The sequence below is a fragment of the Ovis aries genome, chromosome 20 (assembly GCF_016772045.2).
Source record: "Ovis aries strain OAR_USU_Benz2616 breed Rambouillet chromosome 20, ARS-UI_Ramb_v3.0, whole genome shotgun sequence".
Classification (NCBI taxonomy): domain Eukaryota; kingdom Metazoa; phylum Chordata; class Mammalia; order Artiodactyla; family Bovidae; genus Ovis; species Ovis aries.
Window position 1 is genome coordinate 40069500 of NC_056073.1, and position 21170 is coordinate 40090669.

The following is a 21170-nucleotide window of genomic DNA, read 5'->3' on the forward strand; positions in this document are numbered from 1 at the left end:
AGAGAGGTGGGTTCAGTCTCTGCGTCGGGAAGATCCCCTTGAGAAAGGCAAGACAACCCACTCCTGTGTCCTTCCCCAGAGAATCCCATGGACAGGGGAGCCGGTCAGGCTACAGTCCAGAGACTTGCAAAGAGTCAGACAAAACCGAGGCAACTGAGCACTAGTGCCACCTTTCAAGTCCACTCTTGCCTTCTGAGATGGCCCACACCCTGCGGCATGTGTTCCTTTCAAATAAATCCGCTTCTTACCTATCTCTCTGGGCTTCCCAGGTGGCATGAGTGGTAAAGGACCTGCCCGCCAATGCAGGAGACATAAGAGATGTGGGTTTGATCCCTGGATCAGGAAGATCCCCTGGAGAAGGGCATGGCAACTCACTTCAGTATTCTTGCCTGGAAATCCCTATGGACAGAAGAACCTGGTGGGCTACAGTCCATGGGGTCACAAAGAGTCAGACCCAACTGAAGCCACTTGGCAGGCAGCACACCTATCACTCTGTCTCTCGCTGAATTCTTTCTGCGATGAAACATCAAGAACTTGAGCTTCATTAGGTCCTGAAACCCCAGTGTGTGAGATCAGTTGAAAGACTGTGGGTTTGCTTGGGTTTGAGTCCCAGATGTGTGTGTCCAAGTCCCAGTTTGAGGTGAACAGTTTCATTTCCAAGGTTCATTCATGTTGTAGCATGAATCAATACTTTATTGCCCTTCTTAGCTGAATATTCCGCCCTATGTGTATACTAGGTTTTGTTTGTTCATCAGCTGATGGGCACTTGGGTTGTCTCCACCATTTGGCTACCATGAAGAGTGCTACTATGAATATCTGTGTGGGCTTCCCTGGTGGTTCAGATGGTAAAGAATCTGCCTGCAATGCGGGAGACATGAGAGACCGGGGTTTGATCCCTGGGTTGGGATGATCTGCTGGAGGAGGGCACGGCAATCCACTCCAGTATTCTTGCCTGGAGCATCCTCAGGGACAGAGGACCCTGGTGGTCTGTAGTCCATGGGCAATATCCGTGTATAAGATTTTGTGTGAACATATATTTTTATATCTGTTGGGTCTATTCTAGGAATAGAATTGTTAGGTGATATGGTAACTCCTATGCTGAACCTTCTGAGAAACTGCTGAACTGTCTTCCAAAGCAGCGGCACCATGATACATTCCCACCAGCATGGCAGAGGCTTCCAACTGCTGCACCAACACTTTGTGCTATCTGCCTTTCTCACTAAAGTCATCCTGGAGAGCATACTGTTTATTCTGCTCCATCATATTCAGCTCCAATTATAACTTATTATAATTAGATGTTTCTGTCTAGATAAAAGGCATGTTTGGAATGGACTCAATCCCTGGCAGGACTGACCTTGCTGGGACCTCCGCAAGCTCTCATGACAAAACACTGCACTTTCCAAGGGGGAAAAATATGTTTCTTATAGGTAAATCATCATATTTTTAAAAAGGAGTACAGAACAGGTTTCCTTGGCAAATTCCTAGCAACAATCAAGGGCTGGGGATTCACTATTGCCTTCCCCAATTTCTCCCTGGGACTGTGTGTCTGTTGTTATTGTTCAGTTGCTAAGTCGACCACAGGGCACCAGGCTTCCCTGTCTTTCACTATCTCCTGGGAGTCTGTGTGTCTATCTGCTGCCAACTCAAATCCTTTTGACTATCCTTTCCTTTCCTGGGCAACAAAGGTCATTTATAACCAGGGTAGAGTCTTACCTGCAGGCATTCTGGGTGATTAGCTGCAAAGAGCTTCCAGTCATCCAGGGTATAATGCTTGTGAATCGCTGTAAACATGGAGTGCTAGGAAACAAAACAGAAAGGCACCTTTAGGACGAGAAGCCAAGGGAACCCTGCCCCGCCTTCCTCCATACGGCGAGGTTAAACCACCAAGACAAAACCATCCAGTGTTCCAGCCATTCATGCTTCACTTGCTTTGAATCTGCTCCGAGGAGCCCCAAACAGAGGAAGGTGTAACCAGGGAAATCACAGGACCGTGTTTTCCATTCTAATCTCATCAGCCAACACAGCATTCAAGATTTAGGAGGCAATGCCAGGAGGCAGGGGTGGGAGAGGATGAGGGAGGGTTCTGAGAGCCCTGGTCCAGCCCACATGTGACAGGCCAAGAGCAGCACAGAGGGCTGGTCTCCTGCTAGTCAGCAGCACAGTCCGAAGGCAAAGTGATGCTTCTTCTTCTTGTTCAGTGGCTATGTTGTGTCTGACTCTTTGTAGCCCCATGGACTGCATCATGCCAGGCATTCCTGTCCACTCTCTCCCAAAGTTCGCTCAAACTCATGTCCATTGAGTTGGTGATGCCATCCAACCATCTCATCCTCCTCTGTTGCCCCCTTCTGCCCTCAATCTTTCCCAGCATCAGGGTCTTTTCCAATGAGTCAGCTCTTCACAGCAGGTGGCCAAAGTATTGGAGCTTAGTGATGCTTAGTCAACCCAAAAGAAACTCAGCTTCTACCTGAAAGCTTCTCTTTGTGTTCATGACCAAAACATTTCCTGCTAAAAGCTAAACCCATCGGGCAGCTGGTATTCTTGAGGGAAGGAAGTACATAAATCGTAATTCTAAAACTATGACCATCAACCAAGCAAGGGTTTACTGAACATTTATTTTGCACAAGAACTTCACATACGTTATTTCATGTACTTCTCAGAACTTTGTACAACAGCAGTAACTTCGTGGGCAAAGATGGGACTTAAGAAACTTACATTTAAGAAATTTAACAACTGCTTGGCCAAAAAGGGGGCAAAGGACAGATTCAAACTCAAATCTGAATGCAGAACCCAGGCTCCTCCTCCTCCTATATAGGGGCCTCACTCCAAACTTCTCTTAGTCTCTCCCCCATTGAAAAATTCTCTGACTTTACTGATGCAAGGAACTAACTCAACATTCTAGAAATGGAAAATTCATAGGACCCACACATGGTTAGTTATTTCAATGAACACTGTCTCATTTATGGAAAGTCTTTCCTGTGCAAATGGGAAGAGCCTAGCAAGTTCTGTTTCTCGTGAAACAGTAATCTGATATGTGAATTAATCAGGGCTATTAATCGCTCCCTGATTCCATGCACTTTTACACAAATACATAATTCATGAAGAGCAATGGCTGATCACAGCAGAGTGAGGGAAAGATAGGGAGAAAAAAAAAAACCCACAAATTTCTTTTCCAATTAAATTGTTAGCCTCCGGCCCAAAGCTCAATGGGGGCTGAGGGCGGACAGACAATGCAACTGATCCTGGCCTCAGACCTCAGGCAGACCACCCCCTTCACTATTTGGTGAGTTCATAATTTGTTGAAAATCTTCCTTCTAATCACTGGCTAATAATGAATCCCAGCACCTCCTGAGGTTAGACTTGCTGCCCACAGCAAGAAGCTCTTTCAACTAATTGGATTTATCTTTTCACTTGGCAGGCATTGTCTATGGAAATAGATGCACAGACTCTGAGCATCAGAAGCACACATTTCACATCGATGATGAGTTAAGATGCACTGAACCTTGAATCCAAATGCAGACACAGATGTGTGAGATGAAGGTTCTGCCCCCAGTAACTTTGCCTTTATTTTCCCAAGCCCAGGATACTAGTCCCTTTATAGGCAGAAAGACAGCAGCCGGCTCCAGGGACCTTGAGCTTATATCAGTACTATGATCTGCCAGTGTAAGTTGGGAGGCAGGTCCCTGATGCTGGAGTCAGTCTGGGTTTGCATCTCAGCTCTTTGTCTATTTGCCTAAACGCTTTGGGCCAAGTGACCTCTCCTGTCTGTCTCTGGTGGAGTTGTGACCACCTCATCCACATTCCATCCAGTGCTTGGCACCTACGGTTTCTATATTGTGATATAATAAATGCTACAGAGCAAAGTGATTCTGTCTTTTTAAAGGTGCTGTCGCTCTTCTACTAAATGTGACACTTCTCTAACACTGTAATATGGCATGACATCCAACTTCGTTTTGTATCTCTAATTTCCAAAACTATCACAGGCATTTTCAAGGAAGAAATGGATGCAGGTCTGAAACTGAGCAGGGTCCTGTGAGGCTCCTGGGCACAGCTTTTCAGTGTCCCCCGCTGCTTTGATTATAGGAAACAGCCTTCACTCAGCCTCCATGACCTTCCCTGAGTTCCAACGGGCAGATTCAAACAGTTACTGATTAGGCAAGGGAGGCGAGACCAGCAAGCAACAACAGTGAGGAGCAGCCTGGGAGCAAGGTCCTGTTTCCCCATCAAAGGATACACACGACTATATCTTTGAGCTATTTTGCGGATACCGAAACACCTTCCAGGTGGGAGAAGTTAATGATTAAGGATGGTATGCTGCCCACCCTCCTAGTGGCTCAGATGGTAAAGAATCCGCCTGCCAGTGCAGGAAACATGGGTTCGATCCCTGGGTCGGGAAGACCCCTAGAGAAGGGAATGGCAACCCACTCCACCATTCTTGCCTTGAGAACGTCATGGACAGGGAAGCCTGGTGGGCTACCGTCCAGGGGCCACCAAAGAGTCAGACATGACTGAGTGACTGACACTACTTCTCATGGTGCCCACAAGCCTGTAGACCGCAGACAGCTAGACCTGAAGGTTGAAAACACTGACTCCTACTTACCTTACCACCGACCCATCAGAGGAATGTCTGAGAGCTGATCACACCCTCTTTGAACAGTTACTACAAAACTTGTCACTATCATCCCCAAGTGCAGACACACAGTTTTGAATTCATTAGTCCATCGTGTCCCCCTCTGCCTGGCAAAGCAATGAGTATGTTAGTCGCTCAGTCATGTCCGACTCTTTGTGACCCTGTGGACTATATATAGCCCCCAGGCTCCTCTGTCCATGGGATTCTCCAGGCAAAAATACTGGAGTGGATTGCCATTTCCTTCTCCAGGGGATCTTCCTGACCCAGGGATTGAACCCAAGTCTCCTCCATTGCAGGTAGATTCAATGGCAAAGCAATAAAGCTATCCTTTTCTACTTCACCCAAAACTCCCCATCAAGGGATACACACGACGATATCTTTGAGCTATATTGCAGATACTGAAACACCCTCCAGGTGGGAGAAGTTAATGATTAAAGATGGTATCTGAGATTTGACTGGCACCAATGTACAAAGAAGCTGAGCTTTGGGCATCAGATCTAGACCATCTCATTGAATGTGAAGTCCAGACTCTACCCACCTTCTGATGGAAGAGAGAAAAAGAAGGGCTTCCAACAACAATCAGACTCAGAACCAATTAGTTTGGCCAAAGTGAGTGACCTGAAATGTCTCACTTTTCTCCTCTCCCCTATGTATGACAACCTGTCCAGTGTGAGCACCAGAGGGAAAAAGCCCACCGTCCTACCTGTGACATCACCACTGCCATCTCAAACGTCCCCACGGTGTCCATGTTGGCCACAATGATGGGAATCCCCGAGTAGGTCTGCTTCGAGTTCCGAAATGTGAAGGTTCGCTCAAGGTCCACCTATTGCAAGAGGGAAAAGAAGTCCTTGGTTCTTTATGTGATTGGGGCAGAATTTCTAGAGTTTGCAGTGAATGAAAAGACACGAAGGAAGTGTATGTCCCTGGGTCCTCTTAGGGGTTGGGCCAGGGGTTCCAAATACAAGCGAGTCCCTGAGGAAATGGAATCATGGGTTGTTATCCCGGTGCAAAAATAGAACCCAGCTCCTTGCGATCCTCAAGAAACCAGGACAAGGCACCGCATGTTCTGCCATCAAGCCTAGCCTCCAAATTGGAAGCTCTCTCCTTCCCATCCCCCTCCACCTTCTGTCCCCAGCCTGCTTCATGCCGGCCTCAAACACCACACACAAGCCACTGTTCTCCACTTCTGGAGGGACAGTTCCCCTTCTGGGAAAATCCACTCCAGTCTTCCCTGCCATTCAAGACCCTCCCTTTAATTCCCACCTTTGGAGAGAACCAGGCACGTCACCTTCACCCGGTAGTCAGCAACCCCCATTAATCCCCTTGCCTTCAACCTTCTCCACTGTTTCATGAATACCAGCATCTTTCAAAGATAGCCACGACTGTGCACATAACCACTGGTTTCTGATTTGCAAACGCAGCTCCAATTCTACCCTAATTCCAGCTTCAGGGTATTTATGACTAACTCAAGTGATCGAGAATCCAGAACGAGAGCTAAGCCAGGAAGGCGGGCTCAGCAAAAGCAGTGAGTAGGGCCAGGTGTTCGCCAAGAGCTGCTGCTGCTAAGTCACTTCAGTCATGTCCGACTCTGTGTGACCCCATAGACGGCAGCCCACCAGAAAGTGAAAAGTGAAAGGGAAGTCGCTCAGTCGTGTCCGACTCTTCGCAACCCCATGGACTTCAGCCTACCAGGCTCCTCCGTCCATGGGATTTTCCAGGCAAGAGTCCTGGAGTGCGGTGCCATTGCCTTCTCCACGCCAAGAGCTAGCAGAATTTAAATCATGGCCTCAACGTTGGCCAGATCTCTGGCTGCCATACAAAGGCAGCCACGTATGTGCCCAGATGCAGTGCTCATCCTATGCCTGCTCTTATCTAAGTGCTCTGCTCTTATCTAAGGACCCCCCAACACACACACACACACCACCATAGGCTCCACTTCCCAGGCTGGTTTCTGGCTGGGTTTGGCCAATGGGGTCACTGGTGGGGCAAGTGAGGAGACAGGCCTGGGTCCAAGCAGAGTAGTTCTGCAGACCCCCTTGGCCATGGCCTGCCAGATTGTGGTTCTAGCTCACAGAGTGATCCCAGGCCTTAGGACCCTCCCCTTTGGAAGTGGTTTCTCTGCAACCAATCTCTGAGGTCCCTCATATCCCCTCTGGCATCTCCGCTGAGCCATGCTGCCTCGTATTAAATTTCCTGTTTTAAATATTCAGTCCTGTTTCCTCAGTTGGACCCTGTGGGACACAGCCCGCACGGAAGCAAGGGGGCGCTTCCCCAAGGAGAACTGGCAGCACAAACCCAGGTGTGAATCTTAAGCTGCCGCAAGAATCTGGACCTACATTAATCCTGGCTTACTAAGGACCATGGCAATAATCATTTCCTACCAGTGTTTATCTAGAGCCTTTTATTTTTTGTTGGAAGTAACTTTCTATTTTTTTTTTTAATAAAAATTGCTTTACACTGTTGTGTTGGCTTCTGCCATACAATGTGAATCAGGCATAATTATATTGTCCCTCCCCTCATCCATCCCATCCTTCTGGGTCATCACACAGTGCCAGGCTTAGCTCCGTGTTATACAGCAATTTCCCACTAGCTATCTGGTTTGATAGTCTCCAGAGCAGGAGACTCTGGTTTGATTCCTGGGATGGGAAAATCCGCTGGAGAAGGGATAGGCTACCCACTCCAGTATTCTTGGGCTTCTCTTGTGGCTTAGCTGGTAGAGAATCTGCCTGGAATGCGGGAGACCTGGGTTCAATCCCTGGGTTGGGAAGATCCCCTGGAGAAGGAAATGGCAACCTGCTCCAGTATTCTTGCCTGGAGAATCCCATGGGCAGAGGAGCCTAGTGGGCTACAATCTACGGGGTTGCAAGAGTTGGACACAACTTAGCAACTAAACCACCACCACTACCACCAGTGTATACACGTCAATGCTTTTTCTTTTTAATTTAAATTTGTTTATTTTAATTGGAGGCTAATTACTTTACAATATTATATTGGTTTTGCCATACATCAACATGAATCCGCCATGGGTGTACACGTGTTCCCCATCCTGAACCCCCTCCCACCTCCCTCTCCATCCCATCCCTCTGCTTCATCCCAGTGCAACAGCCCCAAGCATCCTGCATCAAACCTAGACTGGCAATTCGTTTTTTATATGATATTATACATGTTTCAATGCCATTCTCCCAAATCATCCCACCCTCGCCCTCTCCCACAGAGTCCAAAAGACTGTTCTATACATCTGTGTCTCTCTTGTTCTCTCGCATACAGGGTTATCGTTACCGTCTTTCTAAATTCCATTTATATGCGTTAGTATACTGTATTGGTGTTTTTCTTTCTGGCTTACTTCACTCTGTATAATACGCTCCAGTTTCATCCACCTCATTAGAACTGATTCAGATGTATTCTTTTTACTGGCTGAGTAATACTCCATTGTGTATATGTACCACAGCTTTCTTATCCATTCGTCTGCCAACAGACATCTAGGTTGCTTCCATGTCTTGGCTATTATAAACAGTGCTGCGATGAACACTGGGGTACAGGTGTCTCTTTCCATTCTGGTTTCCTCGGTGTGTATGCCCAGCAGTGGGATTGCTGGGTCATAAGGCAGTTCTATTTCCAGTTTTTTTAAGGAATCTCCACACTGTTCTCCATAGTAGCTGTACTAGTTTCCGTCAATGCTACTTTCTCAGTTCGCCCCACACCCTCTCCTTCAGCCGCTGTGTCCCCAAGTCCCTCCTCTGCGTCTGTGTCTCCATTCCTGTCCTGCAGATAGGTTCCTCAGTACCTGAGTCAGCTGTAGTGAGGTGGATAAACCTAGAGCCTGTTACAGAGTGAAGTGAGTCAGAAAAACGAATACCGCATAGTAACACGTACACACGGGATCTAGTAAAAAAAAAAAAACAGTACCGATGAACCTATTTGTAGGAAGTAACTCTCGCTTTGCCATCAGCATGTCAAGACACCAGGGGATACCTAGGTCTTTTGGCCTTTTCGCATCTCCTGTTCCTCCACACACAGAAAGCTTCCTGAGCCAATGAGGTCATCAACATGACGACATCGGCCTTAAACAGCATCAGCGAGGGGAAAAGAGATGCTGTGACTGCGGGGGCACTGTGGGAGGCGCTCATCCCTTTCCCCCACTTCCTTCATGACCATGCTTGGTTCTACTTCAGTGAAGCAAGTTCAATCTGCATCCTGAAAGATAACTGATGCGAACTATTAATGGCACCCTTCTGGGCTGCTAATGGCCCTCTAACATTTTGGCTTCGCAGGCTCAGGACAATCAGGATTTCTTGGTCTCGAATTACTAATACTCCTTCCAAGAAGCATGGGAAGAGCAGCTACACTCTGCACCTGGCTGAGCTCACAATGGTATTTTTTTTTTCTTGGCACTCCAAAAACCTATACGCAGTAGGCAAAAAACTGTTCTCTGTGGAAGAGGTCAGCCTTGACAATGAACTCTTCCCCTCATGTCTAGTCTCTTCCACATGGCAGAGTCTATGCAATCCTTAATTCTAGGAATGAGAAATAAAATATCTGCTCCGACCTTATGTACACAGACAGAAAGACACACAAACACACACCCTAAAACAGACCAGTTGTTTGCTGAGAGAAATATTTTAAATATCCTAGCCACCAGAAACTAAACTTGGCATTTAATCTGCCACAGCTGGTCAAAGCACCAAATATAGCACCTCCAAACCCCCTCTCCGCTAAGCCTGATTTGAAAGGGCACATAAAGTAATAAGCCACCCCTCCTCCACCTCAAAAATACACGTTTCAACTGCTCTTGCTTCCCTAGTGGCTCAGACAGTAAAGAATCTGCCTGCAAGGCAGGAGACCCAGGTTCAATCCCTGGGTCAGGAATATCCCCTGGAGAAGGGAATGGCAACCCACTCCAGAATTCTTGCCTGGAGAAGCCCATGGACAGAGGAGCCTGGTGGGCTATAGCCCATGCAGTCGCAAAGAGTCAGACATGACTGGGCAAACAACACACTTTCACTTTTATCACAGTCAGTCCTACAGCCCATTGTTTGAGGGCCCAAAAGTACAACCAGAAGCCCACCTACCACGTTTCCACATATCTCAATGTCAGGAGCAACGTATAAGAAGCTGCTGCACAAATTTTGCTCTGTCCTCCTTCCTGGACAACAGTTTCATTAAGGGCCTGGAAAGCACTAGAACATGGCGTCATGGGAGCCAGTCCTGGCCATCTCCTCTCACACACATCCTTTTGTGTACACAGGGACACTTCAGTCTACCTGCTAACCTCCATGTCCACACGCCTATCCCTCAAACAGCAGTGACCTGGCCACTCTCTGAGATAGAGAGGCGAACATCTGAGCAGCATGGCTGGCCGCTAGAAAACACATCTGGGGAAGGCTCCCCACCCCCCACCCACCTGCCCCCTGCCCTCTTGCCCTGTGCAGGCCCTGGAATCAGTTCAAAGTCATCTGGGCAGGAAATCCAGGATCCTGAGTATCTAGAGCACGGCCCAGAGGAAAAGGCCCAGCCTTCAGCTCTGTCCAATGAGAAGGGACAAAAATGGGGTCTGAGGCAGGGGCCTCTTTTGCCTAAATCTATGGATGGTGCTGATTAAAGCAATTCTCTGTGTTACTTGGTACTGGTCTCACGTGTGGACTATAAGTGCAGGGCAATGCCTTTCCCCACTGTGGTCCGAGTGGCTCAAAAGGGTGCAAGTAATTAATGTCTGGCTAAGGGTAAGGATGGGATCGTGTTTTGGCTCCCAGTCTTTCAGGGCAATGTGTGGTGGCTCCAGCCCGGCCCTCTGAACGTGCCTGGTCCCCTGGATGTTTCACCATCAGTTGTCAGGATTCATGGAAGCATGTGCAGTCACATATCACCACAAAAAGACAGTGCTCCACTGTGCAAAGGCTCCAGTGGCCAGCCCCCGGCACCTGTGTGCACATCAGAATCACGCATGATGATTCCCAAAATACACATGCTCAATCCGCCCCAACCTCATAAATCAGAACCTTTGTGATGGAGACACTGTATTTAGGAATGTCTTCCTAGGTGATTCTGATGCATTCATGAAAAGCAAGCCTAGTCAAACCCTCCAGTGTTACAGAGCAACATTTACAGAGGCTGTTATAGTTGGAACTGTCTCTCCTCCAAAAGGCACTGAAATACCAACCAGTTCAGTACCTGTGAACATGACCTTTTTGGAGATAAGGTCTTTGTGGGTAATTAAGGTAAGATGAGATCATTAAGGTAGGTCCCACTCCAGTATGACTAGTGTTCTTATAAAAAGTGGGACTTTGGACAGAGACACACAGCAAGGGAGAATGCTGATTGATGGGGAAGGCAGAGATTAAACAATGCTTGCAGCCAAGGAATAACCAGGCTGTGCGTCAACAACCTGAAGGAAGGGGAGAGGCAAGGAAGATTCTCCCTCATAGCTCTCAGCAGGAACCCACCCTGCTGAAATCTTGACCCGGGGCTTCCAGAACTGAGAGACAATAAATCCCTGTTGTGTGAGTCAGTCGGTCTACGGTACTTTGTTACAGTGGCCCCAGAAAACACAGAGCCCAGGTAATAACACAACTGGCTCAGAGCCTGGAAGAACCCAGGTCTCCTTTCTTCCAGCCAACATCCTCTCTACTCCGCCACAGTCTTGCTCCTCTCAGGCCAGCCTGCTGTCCATTGAAGCTGGACCAGAACTCTCCGGAGCTGGTCCATTTCTCACCGGACCTCTGGTGAGAAAAAGACTACGGAGCATTTAGGAGACTGATCACTCATTGGGTTATGTCTTGTCTGTCCCAGCCCAAGGGACCAGTTTTCCGCTGCAAACTCCTTCACTGTCCGACTTCCAACATTATGGTTGTGCCGTTAGGTTTGTGGTTTTCTTTAAACATCTTACTAGCTTAAGGACAAGGATGGGACTCTGGAGCAAGTAATGGGTCCAAAAGAAGAAAATTCTCAGGCAGTCAGGGATGAGGTCACCCCCTCAGTGTGGCAGAGGTCTTGCCCAACCAACATGTCCCTTCCTCTGAAAACACTACCTAAATGCAGCCCTGTGGCCCTCTATTCCTGCGGCCCGAGGACTTGTGGAAACAGGAGCACAGACAATGGAGGGACAGCTGACAATGGCTGTTGACGTGGTACAACCACAGGAAGGCCACCTGGGCTGTCTCCACTTGTACCCTTAGCCTCCGGGAGCTGATCTCAGGTTCATTTCATGTGACACTTGTGGCAATGCCCTGGCAGGAGCACTAACCTTGAGTGTGAGGGCACCCTGCCTTTCTCTCCATTTCCTGCTCCCTTGCCTGGTGGATCCAGCAGCTGGTCCAGCTCTGAGCGAAGCTGCTGCAGCGATGCATCTTGTCAACAGTCACCAGGCTCCCCTCCCAGCCAGACTGCTATCACGGGGGCTGTTTGCTCTCCCGGCTCCACTCACATCTGCTCTAGGGCTGGGCTCAAAGTCCGGCCATTTACCATTTAGTTTCAAATTTACATTCAGATATCCCCGTGCCTGGGGGCATGCACTTCAGGATGATACCTGGTCGAACAAGGGAAAGTTTTCCTCTGCCTATGGCACACTTCAGGCATCCACAGCCCACTGAGCACACCTTGAGAGTGGGTTAGAGGTCCTCCTAGATCCCTCAATATCAATGAAGCAGGCAGCCAGGTGATGGGGGTAGCCAACAGGCAGCTAAACCATGATGGTATCCAAATGGGCTTCCCTGGTGGCTCAGACGGCAAAGAGTCTGCCTGCAATGCAGAAAACCTGGGTTTGATCCCTGGGTTAGACAGATCCCTTGGAGAAGAAAATGGTAACCCACCCCAGTATTCTTGCCTGGAGAATCCCATGGACAGTGGAGCCTGGCAGGCTACAGTCCGTGGGGTTGCAAAGAGTAGGGCACAACTGAGCAACTTTACTTCCTGCTGCTGCTAAGTCGCTTCAGTCATGTCCAGCTCTGTGCGATCCCATAGACAGCAACACACCAGGCTCTGCCGTCCCTGGGATTCTCCAGGCAAGAACACTGGAGTGGGTTGCCATTTCCTTCTCCAACGCACGAAAGTGAAGTCACTCAGTCGTGTCTGACTCTTAGCAACCCTTCTTCGACTGCAGCCTACCAGGCTCCTCTGTCCATGGAATTTTCCAGGCAAGAGTACTGGAGTGGGGTGCCATTCACTTCCTAGGTCCCTCAGTATCAATGAAACGGGCAGTCTGGTGATGGGGGTGGCCAGCAGGCAGCTAAGCCATGATAGGAGCCAAATGGAAAGGCAACGCCAGTTAATTCAGGTTTCCAGGATGGAGCTGGTAAACTCCCACAAACGTGGAAATCTGAAAACAATTCTCAAGGGCACCGAGATCTCACTGCTGTGTGTGCATGTAGATTGCAATGTATCATGGAAAGCTGGGACATTAACAGCTTCAATCAGCCCAAATTATGAAACCAAATGACTCAAGACAACATCATACTATTCCCTGGAAAAGAGTAATTCATTCTAGTGCAGAAGAAGGGGGTGACAGAGGATGAGATGGTTGGATGGCATCATCGACTCAAGGGACATGAGTTTGAGCAAACTCTGGGAGATAGTGAAGGACAGGGAAGCTTGGTGTATTGCAGTCCGTGGGGTTGCAAAGAGTCAGACACGACTAAGCAACTGAACAACAACAACAAACATAAATTCTGAATATTTTACCTTTATAAGAGGTTTCCTGCTTCAGAAAATACACATAATACATCCTTGCTTTAAATATATGATTTTTCTCAAAATAACTTTTTCTTTACTAAGTGAACCCAATATTTAGATTATTGCGGCCACCAAATTATTAGTCTGCCCCAAATCCCCACATCTTGTCTCAGTGTGGACTCAGGTACCAGCTACTGCTGAGACTTCAAGAGTCTGGGCCTGCCATCCAAGCTGTTCATTGTTCTTCTAAGTGACACAGTGAAGGGCAGGAAGAGAGTTGACCAATCCAGAGTGACAAGTGTTACTCATTCCCCACCTCTTCCAGTCTGGGCTCCAGCTGCCAACCCTCCAGCTTGAGAAGGTGAGTTGATTAGTTCTGATTATTGGCTAAAGCAGGAGGCTTGTAGTTAATTCAAACAAGCCCTCAGCTGGCAGCACCAGGCACTGCAGTCAGGAGTCCCAGCCGCACAGGCAGGCAGGCAGGCAGCCCAGATTCTCGCAAGGGGATTTATTTATGGTCCTGGAAGGGGGTGGGGGGGCCGGTGGAGAAACCTATGCTGGCTCAGCCTCCCCCTGTTTACATCTGCAACCCCTGCCTCCAGACACAGCAGTTTCCTCACCTTCCTCTCCAGCTCGAAGCCCCAAGCAAAGCCATCATCACACATATACACATCTCCAGGGGATTCTGCCTATCTGTGCAACTAGTTTATCCTTCAAGACTTGACCTTCCTCCTGCCCCCACCCTCTAGCTCTTTCCAGTCTGGTCTCCACCTGTTCCTCGGGCTTTGCTCTCATTATTAAGGCAAAATGGGCAAAACTGCCCCCACCCCTGCCCCCCAGCGGTCCCATTAGCCCCCACACCTGCACCCCAGTGTTTCCAGCTTCTGGAAGACTGGGTTGGACTCCAGCTGTTCAGTAAGGGGGTGCCGCCAGGCACAGGTCCCCAGCCTGTGCCTCCCAGAAGTCACTGAAACGCAGAAAGTAAACCCTGAACTTTTGCCCCGGAGTTTCCCTGTGTTTCAGACCTCCTAAAATAAATTCCATGGCTGGACCTGATACTAAAGCAGTCGGAGTTCTCCGCAGAGAGACGCTGCCAAAAAAATCCCCGTCCCTGTACACCTGGGCTCTGCTGCGTCCTTTTCACCCTATACCCCTCAACCGGCCCCTGTCGTCGCCGTCACTCTTTCTGAATCAGCTGATCACTTGGTCTTCGCTCCTCTGGGGTTTAGTTCCGCTGTCCCTTTCCCCTCGCCGCCCCAACCGGACGCATTGAAGATTTTAGGCCAGAGTCGGACCCCTTAAGGACACCTCGGACCTCTTACAGACACCTCCTGTCCTGGCAGGAGACCAGCTGGTTTTCCCTCTCTCCGGTGGTGAGAAGAGCAGAGGGGGTCGCGTCCCACCCACCCCTAGACACACTGAAAAGCAGGCGCGGTGGGCGCACAGTACAGCGGCTCTCACCCACCTCCCCCGCGCCACCCCGGAAAAAAACAAACAATCCCACACCAATGCGGCTTTCCAAGGGCCCCACCTCGGCTCGACTCTTGAGGCTGCTTCGCTTGGGTCGGAGCAGGACATCCTTGAAGTCCAGCTTGAGATCCGCATCTATGCGGGGCATGGTGCGGACAGCGCGCTCGGGCCGGCGCGGCTGGAGCCCGCAGACCCTTCCTGCAGTACAGGCGGCGCGGGACACGAGCAGCGGGGTTTGCGGGGAGCCGGGAAGGTTCGGGCGGGCGGGGCGGGGCTCCGGCGGGCGGGGCGGGGCCTCCGGTGGGCGGGGCGGGGCTCCGGTGGGCGGGGCGGGGCTCCGGCGGACGGGGGCGGTGCCGCGGGAGCGCGAGGGTGGAAGGCTGTGCCGCGGCGGCTGCTCTGCCTGCGCGCACGCGGCCCCCTTAAGGCCTCGGGCCGCCCCCAGCCGCTCTTGGCCCCGCCCCGCACCCCGGAGGCCCCGCCCCCAACGGCGGCGGCCGAGGTGAAGAGCGGAGCCGGGAACTGACGCGGTGGCGACAGACCAGATGGACGCTAAGAAGTCTGCTCGTGTGACATTTCTGGCCGCTGCCCGCCCCTGTTTACGGGCTTGCTCATTGCGGTGACCAGTGTGTGGGGAGGGGGAGGAGGAGTGCACACCGTCTCGTCTGTCACCGAGGTCCCCTGTAGGGAGGAGACTTGGCCTGTGACCCCCTCACCCACGGAAAAGTCCACTCCTTGAAAGGCTTCCCTTCTTTCATTTCAAGCCCCGTGTGCCCATCAGGTGCTGAGTCACACCTCTCACATGCCAAAAACGAAGAAACTCCTGGGAAGTTGGAGAGAACTGGGAAAAGAGAGTGGGCAGGTGACTATTTAGCCATGGTGGACTTGTTGAGGCAATCTTTGCGTTCCCTTTGGATTTCAAGAATTTGTATTAATATAAAAGCGTAACGTCTGTAGTCGGCGGAGATCCTGAGATTCGAGGGACCTTAGTCCTTCTGAGAATGAGTGATGTCAGTTTATTTTTAGTTCACTTGTTGACCACGCTGAGCCGTCATTATGCATTAGGAATGTGCTTAAGTGCCCGCCCTGCACCTGCTCATTCACTTGCACAACAACCCAATGAAGAAGGAGCCGGTTTGCAGATAAGAAACTTGAGGACATATAAAGGAAATAACTTGCCCAAGGTTACAATAAAGTTAAATATAAATCTCTCGGTCCTTAAAACTTACTACAACCTTAGGTAAAGCTGCTTTTGTCTTGGGACCTCTCTCTGCCTGGGTTCAAAATCTGACCCCACCACATTCTAGCTGGATGACCTTGGGGGAGCCACTTAATAATTTATCTAAACCTGTTTTCTCATAAGTTAAAAGATGAAGAAAAACATTTAACGCTATTCTGTCCCACGTTTGGGAGAAAATTAAATTGTGTGTGTGGGTTTCCTGTAATTAATACATGGGAACTGTTTATTTGGAGTCACATGTAGCATCATGTGCTTGTTGCTTTGCATCCTCAAAGATTGCTAACTGCACAAAAGCAACTTTCATTTTCTTTCAGTTGTCTGCAGGCTTGACCTGTTCTCAGGGAACTCATATTTGGTACAGCTGACCATAAAGAAATATCACAATGTTCATTTAACACAAATGTCTGCAAATGATAAAGTTCTCAGCCCGTCCCACTTGCTCTCAACACCTTTGCACCATAGGAAGTTCCTGAAGTTTCCTGGAAGGAAATGAAAGTTATCAGGGAGAGAGTGAAAGTCACCACAATTAGCTGGGCAGGCTAAGTATTTATAACCCTTATGGAATCATTTGTTGGGAGCCAGCCAGATGGGCTGCTTATTTTCAAAGTCTCAAGTTAATTCTGATCTTAAGTTCCTAACTAAAAACAAGGTAAAATGTAATTATTTATGGTATGGTTATTTGAAAATGATACTCCCAACAGGGAAGAGAAACTGAACTTACGAAGGATCTACCTGGGGTTACAATAACAGGGGTGAATGTGGGCTTTATAGTTGTTATTACCTACCACATCTTACTCAGACGGTAAAGCATGTGCCTACAATGCAGGAGACCTGGGTTCGATCCCTGGGTCGGGAAGATCCCTTGGAGAAGGAAATGGCAACCCACTCCAGTATTCTTGCCTGGAAAATCCCATGCACGGAGGAGCCTGGTAGGCTACAGTCCATGGGGTCGCAAAGAGTCGGACACAACTGAGCAACTTCACTTTCACATCTTAAAGGAGAAGCCTCCTTTGGGTGACCTTGCTCATTATTAACCAGGAAGGTACCTCTCCTCTTGGTCTCTTGCCCACTCCCTTTCTATAGGATAGAGGCAGAAGCCCACCTTGTGCATTCCATTTCCTTTCCTTCTGGAATGTTCCATCATACCTTTCCTCTTCCCAGGCACAAAACCATGTTCCAGGGGTCTTAGCTAAGAACTCAGAAGGGCAGAGGAACAATTATTTCTTTTCCTCTAAAATTTGTTATTTTAAGTTACAGTCTAACCAAGTCTGTGTGCAGAGTTGAAATAGGAGAACATAAGGTTCAACCTATTTATAATTTAAATGTAATAGACTCACAAGTTATTTAAATACAGGGGAAGATTTGACTTAATTGAAGCACTAAAAGGAAAATGAATATATTGAATTTAAATATGTGGTTAACATGTTTATATAAATTTAATTACATATATGAACAGGACTAAACACTTTCAAAGGCTTCTTGATGGTAAAATGTACTAACTTTAGAAAAAGATGATTAGGAACCTAACTTTGAAAAGTTAAAGAAATTTGAGGTTTTAAAAGTGCAACTTGCAGGGGAGGTAGGTTTAGCAGTTGTCTTATTGCTGTATAACAAATTATCAAAAAAAATTAAGCAGTTTTAAAAATACGATTTCTATAGGTCAGAAGTTTGCGTCTGGCTTAGTCAGTTTCTTTACTTCAAGGTTTTATCAGACTACAATCCAGGTGTTAGCCAGAACTGTGATCTCATAAGAACCTCAACTGGGGAAAGACCCGCTTTCAAACTTTCTCAGATCGTTGTGAGAATGCATTTCCTGCAGCTGCGAAACGGAGGATTTCACTCTTTCAGAGGTCTCTCTCTGTTCCTGCTCATACCCAGCCACTTAGTCATGTCCAACTCTTTGTGACCCCATGGACTGTAGCCTGCCAGCTCCTGTCCGTGAGATTCTCCAGGCAAGAATACTGGAGTGGATTGCCATTTCCGCTTCCATGGGATTTTCCCTACCCAGGGATGGAACCCACGTCTCTTGTGTCTCCTATACTGGCAGGTGGATTCTTTACCAGTAGCTCCACTTGGGAAGCCCCTCTGCTCCTACTGGCTGCTTGCAGATCCTTGCCATATAGGTTTCTCCAACATGCCCGCGTATTTCCTAAAAGTGTGCTTCTTCAAAGCTGGCAATAGAATTTGAGTTTACTAGCCAGATGGGGAGAAGGCAATGGCACCCCACTCCAGTACTCTTGCCTGGAAAATCCCAGGGATGGAGGAGCCTGGTAGGCTGCAGTCCATGGGGTCGTCAAGAGTTGGACACAACTGAACGACTTCACTTTCACTTTTCACTTTCATGCATTGGAGAAGGAAATGGCAACTCCTGTGTTCTTGCCTGGAGGATCCCAGGGATGGTGGAGGCTGGTGGGCTGCCATCTATGGGGTCGCACAGAGTTGGACACGACTGAAGCGACTTAGCAGCAGCAGCAGCCAGATGGAGTCCTGTCTGTGTGTGTGCGTGTGTGCTAAGCTGCTTCAGTTGTGTCCGACTTTTTGCAACCCTATGGACTATAGACCATCGTGACAGCTCCTCTGTCCATGGGGTTCTCCAGGCAAGAATACTGGAGTGGGTTGCCATGCCCTCCTCCAGGGGATCCTCCTGACCCAGGGATTGAACCCGTGTCTCTTATGTCCCCTACATTGGCACGTTGGTTCGTTACCACTAGAGCCAGCTGGGAAGCCCAGAGTCCTGTTCAACAAAATGTAATCGCTAGAGTAATGTCTCATTACTTTGCTATATTCTGTTAGAAAGAAGCTCAGGTCCTGTACACACTCAACAAAGGGGACATTAAAAGGGCATGAGTTCTGGGAGGTGAGGGGCACAGAGGGAACTCTAGGGCCTGTCTGTCATTGCTGTTTTTCTACCTCTCCCCCCGTTCCAGGATTCAAACCAGAATTTTGAGCTGTATTTCATTTAGTTCTCGGCACCAAGAGCATCCTTAGTCTCCTCCAATCTGTGACAGTTTCCCAGGTTTTCCTTATCATTCATGACCTTGACACTTCTGAAGAGAATCGGTCATAGATTTTCTCCCTCAGTTTGGGTTTACCTGATGTTTTCTTAATATAAGACTTAGGTTAGGATGTGTATGTGTGTGTGAAGAATACAACAGACGTGAAGCACTCATCTCATTGTATTATGTCAGGGGCTCATGATATTAATGTGATTTGTTACTGGTGATGTGGAAGTTAATGACTTTGATAAGGTCGTGTCTGCCAGGTTTCTATACTATAAAGTGATCCTTTTCTATTCTCCATGTTCTTTTCAAAGCGAGTTACTAAGCCAGTCTACACTCAGGCAGAGGGAATTTAGCTCCACCTCTTGGAGGGAAGAGTGTCAAAAAATTCATGCTGTATGTTAATGTGCTGTGTTCACTCATGTCTGACTCTTTGCGACCCCCTGGACTGGGACCCATCAGGCTCCTCTGTCCATGGGATTTCCCAGGTGAGAATGCTGGCGTGAGCTGCCGTTTCCTTCTCCAGAGAATCTTTCTGACACAGGGATCAAACTCGTGTTTCTTGCATCTCCTGCATTTGCAGCTGCATTCTTTACCACTAGCACCACCTGGGAAGTCCTTCATATTGCTCAGTAATTAGTAAATCAATTTGGGGAGATATTTTGAGGCTGTACAACTATCCTATTTCTCACTGAAGCTTCTATTAATTTTAGCATTCATGATTGAAAAATTTTTACTATTTGCTTTTCTTCTCCTCTACTAATATGAAAGTTATATTCTCCATTTCTGTTATGTTTTTTAAAAGTCTTTATTAAATGAGTTACAGTATTGCTTCTGTTTCATGTTTTGGTTTTTTGGCTGTGAAGCATGTGGGATCTCAGCTCCCCAATGAGGGATGGAACCCACACCCCCTGCACTGGAAGTCAAAGTCTTAACCACTGGACCACAGGAAGTCTCTGTTTCTATTTTTTTATTCAGTTCCTAGAAGTTATAACATGCATCATATCTTTTTGCCTTTTCATACTGTCTTAAAACTCAAGATTCAAAAAACTAAGATCATGGTATCCAGTCCCATCACTTCATGGCAAATAGATGGGGAAACAATGGAAACAGTAACAGGCTTTATTTTCTTGGGCTCCAAAATCACTGCAAATGGTGAGCGTAGTCATGAAATTAAAAGACGTTTGCTCCTTGGAAGAAAAGCTATGACCAACCTAGATAGCATATTAAAAAGCAGAGATATTACTTTGCTGACAAAGGTCTGTCTAGTCAAAGCTATGGTTTTTCCAGTGGTCATGTATGGATGTGAGAACTGTAAACAAAGCTGAGTGCCGAAGAACTGATGCTTTTGAACTGTGGTGTTGGAGAAGATGCTCGACAGTTCCTTGGACTGCAAGGAGCTCAAACCAGTTAATCCTAAAGGAAATCAGTCCTGAATATTTATTGGAAGGACTGATGTCAAAGCTGAAATTCCAATATTTTGGCCATCTGTTGCGAAAAACTGACTCATTGGAAAAGACCCTGATGCTGGAAAAGCGGGCAGGAAGAGAAGGGGACGACAGAGGATGAGATGGTTGGATGGCACCACTGACTCGACGGACATAAGTTTGACAAGCTCCGAGAGTTGGTGATGGACAGGAAATCCTGGCGTGCTGCAGTCCATGGGGTCACAAAAAGTCGGACACGACTGAGTGACTGAATTGAACTGAACTGAATAACGTGTATTTGGTTTATTAAGTTCTTAAATTATTAAAATCTTTACCCCATCCCCAAATAGTACAAAGATTGCAAAACACTCCAAGTCCATTCATCACATTCATGACTTACATGCTATTTTTAGCACAATATTTTGAGTCTCTTTGTTATTAATATTTATTTTACCCCAGTAGATAATGTCATTGCTATTGCTATTTTTAAGTCACTAATTAGTTTCACCCATGTTACCACTTTAATCTTTTTGATCTCAGTTCTGCTAGCTGGGATGGCTGTCTAATTCTGAAGACTGTTCTTTAGGATTCTTTTTTTTTTTTTTTTTTTAGTGAGGTTTTCCTTGTGATGAACTCTCAGTTTTTGTTTATCTGGACATGTCTTTATTTTGTCCTCATTTTTGAATAATATTTTTCCCAGGTATAGAATTCTAGATTGCTAGTTACTTTCATCAGCGCACTGG

At 47.8% G+C, this 21170-nt stretch overlaps 1 protein-coding gene across 2 annotated transcripts in view; it reads right to left on the minus strand.

Annotated features, from left to right (window-relative positions):
• GMPR (guanosine monophosphate reductase) overlaps window positions 1-14984 on the minus strand; it is a 59523-nt gene extending 44539 nt beyond the window's left edge. For both annotated transcript variants that reach the window (XR_001023163.5, XM_004019123.6), the window contains exons 1-3: window positions 14823-14984; window positions 5331-5450; window positions 1714-1797 (exon numbers count right to left, since the gene is read on the minus strand). Coding sequence is in view for 1 of the 2 variants with exons in the window: in XM_004019123.6 (XP_004019172.1) it covers window positions 1714-1797; window positions 5331-5450; window positions 14823-14909 (291 nt within the window). In the remaining variant the exon portion in view is untranslated. The remainder of the gene's footprint in view (window positions 1-1713; window positions 1798-5330; window positions 5451-14822) is intronic.
• Window positions 14985-21170: the final 6186 nt, after the last annotated feature.